The 8304-nt window shown below is 50.4% G+C and overlaps 1 protein-coding gene across 3 annotated transcripts in view; it reads left to right on the forward strand.

The window, feature by feature from the left end:
* Positions 1–8079, forward strand: part of LRRK1 (leucine rich repeat kinase 1) — a 173377-nt gene extending 165298 nt beyond the window's left edge. For 2 of the 3 annotated variants that reach the window (XM_074400107.1, XM_074400106.1), the window contains exons 35-36: positions 2417–2492; positions 5062–8078. In XM_074400107.1, the coding sequence (XP_074256208.1) occupies positions 2417–2492; positions 5062–5172 (187 nt within the window). In that variant the 3' untranslated portion in view covers positions 5173–8078. Of the gene's footprint in view, positions 1–2416; positions 2493–5061 lie in introns of all 3 variants that reach the window. The other variant, XM_074400108.1, reaches the window with a different exon arrangement.
* The last annotated feature ends 225 nt before the right edge of the window (positions 8080–8304 follow it).

An 8304-nucleotide genomic window follows, 5' to 3' on the forward strand; every position in this document is an offset into this window, starting at 1 on the left:
TGTCGACATGCTGAAACATAGATGAACCTTGACAACATTATGCTAAATGAAATAAGACAATCAGAAAAGGATTCAAACTGTGTGATCCCACTTCAGTGAGGTGTGTGCAGCACTCAAACGCACAGTCAGAAAGTGGACTGGTGGTTGCCAGGAGCTGTGGGGAGGGAGAATGGGGAGTTTTTATTTAATGGATACAGAGTTTCTGCTTGAGATTATGAAGAAAGTTCTGGAAATGAATGGCTGTGCAACACTGAATGCACTCATTGGGAATGACTGCCGCAGAATTGTGTGCTTAAACATGGTTAAAATGGTAGAATGTGTGTTGGGTCTATTTTACCATAATGAAAGAAGAATTTAAAGTTATAAAGCTTTCTTACTTCTGTAAATAAATTTTTCTGGGAAACTAGGAGAAAGTCAAAACAAGACAATGTGGTTTTGCAACGCAGCATCCTCAGGGCCACCAGTCTGATGGGCCGCAGACAGACCCAGTTTCCACTGGCTGCCACCCAGGCTGGCTGAGATTGAGGCCGAAGCCAGCTGAGGCAGAGGGGTCCCCAGGCCCTTCATGGAATGCTCTGGTCCTGGGTCCTTCATCCTAGGAGCCTCTTCACTGTGGGAGCAGTGGGCCTTCCACCGGCACCTTCTGTAGGGGAGGCTGGGCCTCCATCAATTCCCTGCGAAACCATGGTTCTACCCTGTGACTGCCACGACCTGCCAGCACGTAGACCCAGGCCACCATTTGGCCTTCCTAACTGATTTGTGTTGGCAGCCCAGTGAAATGCAAGCACGCGGGCTGAGGCATCAGAACCACGTCCAAAACCCGCCCCGCTCTTTCGTGCTGACTGACCTCAGCAGGGCCTCAGTGTCCTCAACATTCTCACCTGTGAAATGGGAACAAGTCTCTCACTGTGAAGGTTCACTAGGAAAACGTATATAAATCACCTGGCACAGAGGAGGTCTTTTCAATAAAATGCTAGTTATTTGCTCGTGTTGGTTCCTAAGTCATGTGAATTTAATTTCAGAAGTGAAACCCAGGAGTTCCTCCTTCCCAGTTACCCTCCATCCCTGCTGCATCTAATGGAGAACCTTCCACGTGGTAGTCAGAGCTGAGCCCTGGGAACGTAAGAAGCCATCTCTGAAATTTCAGGGAGCTGGGGGTTGGCAATAGAATAAAGAGAATAAGTCATCGTGGGGCCGGCCCAGGGCCCCCAGCATAGCCAATACCTGTATGGCAGCCACGACGCTGGGAATCATTGAATGCCAGAGGCAAGAGAGTCACAGCTACAGTGCGGAGAATCTAGAAGCTGCTCAACACACAGTGGTTGCCTGTTGCCCATATCGTCAATAAGAAAACTGAAGCTCGGGCTAAGAAGCTCGCCTGGGACCGAGCGGCCAGCACAGGCTCCAGCTCCAGGCCTCTCTCCAAATTCCACTGCAAGAGAATCCATGTGAGAATGGGGAATTTTACACTGAGGGATGGGGGCAAAGGGTCTCTCTCAGGATTCAGAGAAGGGCTTCAACAAGCCTGATCTGGCTGAACTTCCAAGCAGAAAGCTGGCCTCCGCCTCCTGGTCATGCTGGTCCCTGGCTGGGAGAAGCCCCTGTCCAAGTGGATGACATCAGAATCTGCAGGCTGCCCTGTGGCTGGGTCTTGGCACAGCTTCCTCCACCAGCAGAGGGGGCAGCCTGGCAGGGGGAGCTCAAAGCCTGCTTAGCCACTGTCAAGGGGTTGTGAGGTCCTGTTCCCTCAGCCTAAATGGTCACACTTGTCAGGACAGGCAGGGTTCACTGGCCTTCCATCAAGGATGACGCAGGCTCCAGGGTGATGTGACCCTCACAGCCTCACCTCACCAGGGAAGCTGTCAGGCACAGGCTCTGTGGCTTGTTGCTTGGCCAGGTCCCACAGACAAAGCTGGCTCCAGAGCACTGTGCCCCCATAATGGCTGGGGCCCTGGGTGCCAAGGGAAGTGAGAGGGATGCAAACCTCTGGTTTTTAGGCCTGGCCGGAGATGTGTATTAATTACCCGAAGACAGACCAGGTGAAGCTCATTCATTCCCTGCAGGTTTCAAGACCAGGGGAAGCAGGATGCCACCGAGAGGTGCAGGCAGAAAGGAAGGATGGGAAGAGTCCCGGGTCCACTTCCTGCCCCCAGATTACACCAAACTGACCTGCTCAGGACAGAACAGCCCCACAGTGATTCCACGTTCCAGGCTGGGACCCCTCAGGCTCCCAACCGCCTCACCCGCAGCGGAGAAATAAAGCATCAGGGGTTGTTGGGGAGGAGGAGCAGATTTTAGGGAAGAGCTTTGGATGCCCCACAAGGAAAGAGAGCAAAAGGCTCTTCCTTCCCCACCTCCAATTGCATAAACAGGGCTCTGGAAGGACTCCCCAAATCTCACTATTGCTCCCCTGCAGCACTGGACACACCGAAGATCCACCCCTCCTGAGGATGCCCTATGGTCTGGCACACTGCTGGGATGGCAGAGTGAAGGTAAGAGCACCCCCAAAGTCAAGCCAAAGGTTGAATGCCTTGGGCCACACACCTGGAAAGCTGGAGGGGGGTCCAAGGGCCTAGCTAGAGGGAGGCTCGAGGCACCAGCCCTTAGGGAAATGAGTTCACAAGGTCAAGGACACTCAGCAGGACCTTCCCCAGGGAGTCAGGGGTGGGGCACCTCCTGGAGAGCTCAGTGCCCAGAAATGAGGATCATTTGGAAACAGCCTGCTGGGTCTCTGGGAGCCCAGGGAAGACCTTTTCTCTTTTGGTTCGCCATTGTATTGCCAGCACCATTTCAGTGCCTGGCACTGGAAAACTGTTGAATAATAAGCCCAGAGAGGCCAACACACCACAAGAGTCACTGGGAGTGCTGCCTGAAGCAAGGTTCTGGGAAGGGCGTGTGGCTTGGGGAAGAGATGCTGTGATTGGCTGGTGATGTCTGCCATGGGTGTGGGTGGGAAGGTGTTGGGAAGGCTGTGAGGGTTGGGGAAGAGATGCTGTGATTGGCTGATGATGTCTGCCATGGGTATGGAGTGGGAGGAGGTGACACAGGCACCATTGATGGAGCCAAGCCCGGAATATTCTCCCCAATGGGACACAGAGGACTCCAGAGAGACAGTCCCTATTCCCACAAATTGCATCTGCACATTTGGAAGATCCTCTGATGAATTTAAAGTACACATTGCCACTACTCTCCAAAACGGTTAGAAATGGGAGAGGACTGATTATGCCTTCGTATATAGGCTGATTATGCCTTCTTCTCCAGGACAGGAGATTTTTGCTTGGAAATGGTACTACTATCTCCTTTGAACACTAATTAGAATATGGACTTTTTGCCAGCTTTAGAGAATTTCTTAGCTCCCTTCAGAGCCCCATGCCCTAAAAGGAACTGAGTAGGCATCCCCCTCAGTTCCAAATGAAAGGCAACTTCACTTTCCCATGCGTTCTGGAGCCACCAACCTATTCAGTCAGATGAGGAAGGGGCAACACAGCAACTGCCCATCCCACAGGTGGCCGGGGCTGCGGCTCTCGTGGGGCGGCTCCCTTTCCAGGTGTTAGGCACCAAATGTTGCTGGCGTTTGTCATAAAGATAGGAAAGAATGTGTAGCTATCCCAATCTTTCTTAAGCACTTCTTTTTTCTGTCATAATCTGGAAACCAGTCAGCCCTGCGTCACCTGTCTACACTCTGGCTTCGCTTACGGAATTGGTGCCTACAGAGTATCCCTGTGTGCAAGCACAGGACTCGCCCCCTCATCACCCAGAACCAAGTGACACTCCCCACAGTGGCATGGCAAGCGCCTTCTTAACAGCCAGTCTTGGGATGAAACTAGCAGGAGTCCAAATTCAAACAGAAACCCTCCGCTAAGTGGTGTCCCAAACCACACAAACCCTTCATGAGTCGGATGTCACCACCATTAGCACTCACTGGTGTGACCCCTTCCAGAAGGTGAGCTGGCTGTCCTGCCTTCCACAGGCCACACCCTGGCAGGGATTTACCTGAAGCCAGATGGCTTGTACCAAAATGTCCCACTCTTTTTTAAAGAGTCTCATTCTGCTGCCCAGGCTGGAGTGTAAGGGTGCAAATCATAGCTCAGTGTAGCCTCATACTCCTGGGTTCAAGCAGTCTTCCCTCCTCAGCCTCCCAAGTAGCTGGAACTACAGGCATGCGCCTCCATGTCCAGCTAAATGTTTTTCTTTTTGTGGATACAGGGTCACGTATGTTGCCCAGGCTGTTCTTGAACTCCTAGCCTCAGGTGAGCTTCCTGCCTTGGCCTCCCAAATGGCTGGGACTATAGTCGTGAGCCACAGTGCCCGGCTCAAAATGTCCTACTCTTGACAAACTAATGCTGATGCTTATGCTGCATATCATGTGATGTCACCCTACCGGAGATGACAAGGGATGGCAATGATCTGGGTTTTCACCAGGAAGCCCTGGGGTGGCATTTTGCAGGCAAATGTCCCATGGCTCTTGGATGACTTGGGGAACCTGACTCATGTGATTAAACTCATAGCAGACATAAGTGATGAAACAGAACGGCCAAATTGTTCATTTACTTTGAGAGGTGCCTTTTCAAGGAGCTAAATGAATGGATTTCCCAGAAGGATTTCTGGCTAGAATTTCCAGAAAGCTGAGTCATTGGAATGGCACTGATGGGCCTCAGAGGGGAGCTCAGAGGTTGAGGAGTTTTGGGGCTGCAGCCTCCAGACAAAGGGGGGCACCAATTAAGGTTAGGGTGCAATCAAGCCTCATCCCCTTGGATCTGATGGATAAACCCAGACAGCCACTAACTGCCCGAGCTGCTGCTTTGCATGCTGGTGGGGTTTTAAGTTCACATTGAATAGTGACCCCCCTTTTTTAATGAAATATGGTACATATTGCTAATCTATAAAATAGATCAAAACAGTAGTTTGTAGATATAAATGGACTTTATATACTCAACTGTGTAACCATGGTGGGACAGGGTTCAAATTATTAGCATGAGGAGTTAGACAGTGTCACACTCCCCTGCTCTCAGTCAAAGGGCAAAAGCCATGGAGGTCAGTTTTCATTTTCTCTCTTCAAAGGGAAGGAAAGCAGTGAGGATGTGGGCAGGATGCATTCCACAGAGGACACCGCATACCAGGTCCACCTGGGATTTCAGTGTTAAAGAGCAGGAACACCCATGGAGATTTTAGTGAAAAAATCTCTGGAGACCAAATCCTTTGCTGTTTTGGAAAGGTGTAAGTAACACTGGCATTACTATCTGGGATGTGTTTCTTTAAGTATGACATGTATTCGAGTCCAGATCATGGCAGGGGTGACATTAAAAATTGAGGTTCATAGCGGATAGATTTCCACCAGCCTTGTTTCCCGTCAATTTTTGCATTTTTTTCTAGTTATAGAACTTTAAGGAAATTTTGATTCGCAAAAACAATTAGCTGCCAGTGATAAGATTGTTAACGGTTTTGTCACAGAGATGAAAAACCTCTGTATTCTAAGGTTTGCGCTAATTCGAGTAACTAGCAGCTAAGTCAGTGGTTTAAGTTTCAATTTATAAGTAGTTGGTCACATTGAATGTGTGTGAGTAGGTGTGAGAGTGAGATTAAGAGAAAGACTTGCAAAGAGTTAGAAATATATGTTCAGTGAAAATGAACAAAACGTTTGGGAACTCTCCTAAAAAACCTCCAGATTCTGCAGCCCCCCTCTGCAGGCTGCTGCCCCACTCAGTACCACACTTCTCCTCCTGCTAACTTACCATCCGCTTCCCATCCCGCCTCGCTAGATGGAAGAGCTGGCTGACTTCAACCCGACAGGCAGTCCCAGAGTTCAGTTCCATTTAATCGCCCGCCCTTTGTTCAGACATTTTAATGATTTAACTTTCAGGGGCTGTATTAGTTTCCAGAGGCTGCCACAATAAATCATCACAAACTCGGTGGCTTAAAACAATTATGGAGCCAGAAGTTTGACCTTGAGGGGTCCCAGGGCCATGCTCCCCTCCAGAGGCGCTACGGGAGAGTTGGGCTTTGCCTCATCAGCATCTGGTGGCTTCACGTGTTCCCTGGGGCTGCACTGGCCCATCTCTGCCTCTGTGGTTTCGTGGCCTTTGAGTTTGTGTCTCCTATTCTCTTATGGAGACACTCGTCATTGGGCTTAGGGCCCACCCAGGTAACCCAGAATGGTCTCATCTCAAGATCTTTCACTTGATGATACCTACAAAGACCCAAACACCCTTTTTCCAACCTGGGTCCCATTTCCAGGTTTCCAGGGATTTGGATGTGCACATATCTTTATGGGAGCCAGCATTCAACACTTGGCAGGGGCCAACCTTTCTTGCCATCATGACTATACATATGAGAAGCAATTCACACCTTTCCTGGCAGACAGTGAGGGTGCCATCAAAGGCGGCCGATATCATTTCCCCGACATGCCCGCACATTTCAACATGGATCAAAGCATATTCAAGAGGTGGATCACTTTATGTTTCGGAATGACTACATTTTACCAAATGGTTATTTTTTAAGATCCGTCTAGTCATTATATGTCAACAGAAGCTGCCTGATTTGCTTGCAATCTTAGCCAAGTGAAACTGTCATTATCGATTTGCAGACATTTGGTCTGATGTCTCAAGGTCAGAACTCCCTTCCCCTTCGTGCACACTCTTCAGCAACACCCCAACGTGGGGCGACCCCCCTTTTCTTTCCATGCAGAGAGAGCACCAGGCAAGGTGATGCCCATCACAGGAGCTGGGCCATGGGGCCATCAAAACAATAATGTTCGTGGCTGGTGCCGAGGCTCACGCCTGTAATCCAACACTTTGGGAGGTCAAGGTGGGAGGATCACTTGAGGCCAGGAAGTTGAGAGCAACGTGGGCGACATAATGAGACTCTGTCTCTAATTAGCAAGGTGTGGTGGTATGTACCTGTGATCCTAGCTACTCAGGAGGCTGAGTTGGAAGGATCACTTAAGCCCAGGAGTTCGAGGCTGCAGTGAGCTATGATGGCAGCACTGCACTCCAGCCCTCCAACCTGGGTGGCAGAGTCAGACTTTATCACTTAAATTTTGAAAAAACATTAAAAAGACCACATGCAGTAGCTCACACCTATAATCCCAGCACTTTGGGAGGCTGAGGTGGGTGGATTGCCTGAGCTTAGGAATTTCACCAGCCTGGCCAATATGATGAAACCCCAGCCCTACTAAAATAGAAAAATTAGCCGGGTGTGAATGAGAATTGTTTGAACCCAGGAGGTGGAGGTTGCAGTGAGCCAAGACCAAGAGCGTGCTGCTGCATTCCAGCCTGGGCAACGGAGCGAGACTCTACCTCAAAACAAAAACCATGCTCTCAGGTCTTCAGGTCTTTCAGGGACTGAAGCTCATGCAGAGTTATCTGGAAGCACACCTAGGGCTGTGGACCCCCTGAAATTCACATGTTGAAATCTTAACCTCCAGAAAACCAGAAATGTGACTATATCTGGTTGATACAGTCTTTAAAGAGGTAATTAAAGTAAATCAAAGTCACATAGGTGGGCCCTAATCCAATATGACTGCTGTCCTTAGAAGAAGAAGAGATTAGGACACAGACAGTCACAGAGGGAGGACCATGTGAGGACACAGAAGGAAGACAGTCCCTCCCAGCCAAGGAGGGGGTCCTGAAAAGGAACCCTCCCTGCCGGCACCTTGATCTCTAGCTGAACTCCTTGACTTCTTCTAGCCTGCGGAAATGTGGGAAAATGGATTTCTCTGCTGTCCGAGCCAGCCGGTGCATGGTATTTTGTTCTGCTAGGGACTAAATGTTTGTGTCTTTCCCAAATGTTTGTGTCTATCACCATTGACACCCTAATCCCCAGCGGGGATGGGGTTAGGAGGTGGGGCCCTTATCAGCGGAGACCCCGGGGATCTGGCTTCATCTATCTCTTTGCTACGTGAGGACAGAGAGAAAGCAGCCATCTGTGAGCCTGAAGTGGGCCCCCGCCAGGCGCCAGATCTGCCGGGGCTTCGATCTCGGACTTCCCAGGCCCCTGCTATGAGAAGCCAGTGGTTTTTGGTTAAGTCCCCCAGTCTACTGCAGTTTGTTAGAGCCACCCACGCTCACAGGCTCTGGACGCAGGCCTGCGCAATCAGTTAATCCTTTTCCTCTTTCATGGAGGGGTCTGTACGCCTGGAGCGGCTGGAGGGGCAGGCCTTTCCCAGAGTGCAGCCCACGCAGGGGCGTGCTCACGGCCTTCAGGCCCCGGCTCCAACAGCACTGACCCCACGGCAGGGCTTCTCAGTGATGTGAGGCTACAAAATGTCCTTTCCTCTTAATCTGGTGTGGGCTGGGCCTCCTTTCA

The sequence above is a fragment of the Saimiri boliviensis genome, chromosome 5 (assembly GCF_048565385.1).
Source record: "Saimiri boliviensis isolate mSaiBol1 chromosome 5, mSaiBol1.pri, whole genome shotgun sequence".
Classification (NCBI taxonomy): Eukaryota; Metazoa; Chordata; class Mammalia; order Primates; family Cebidae; genus Saimiri; species Saimiri boliviensis.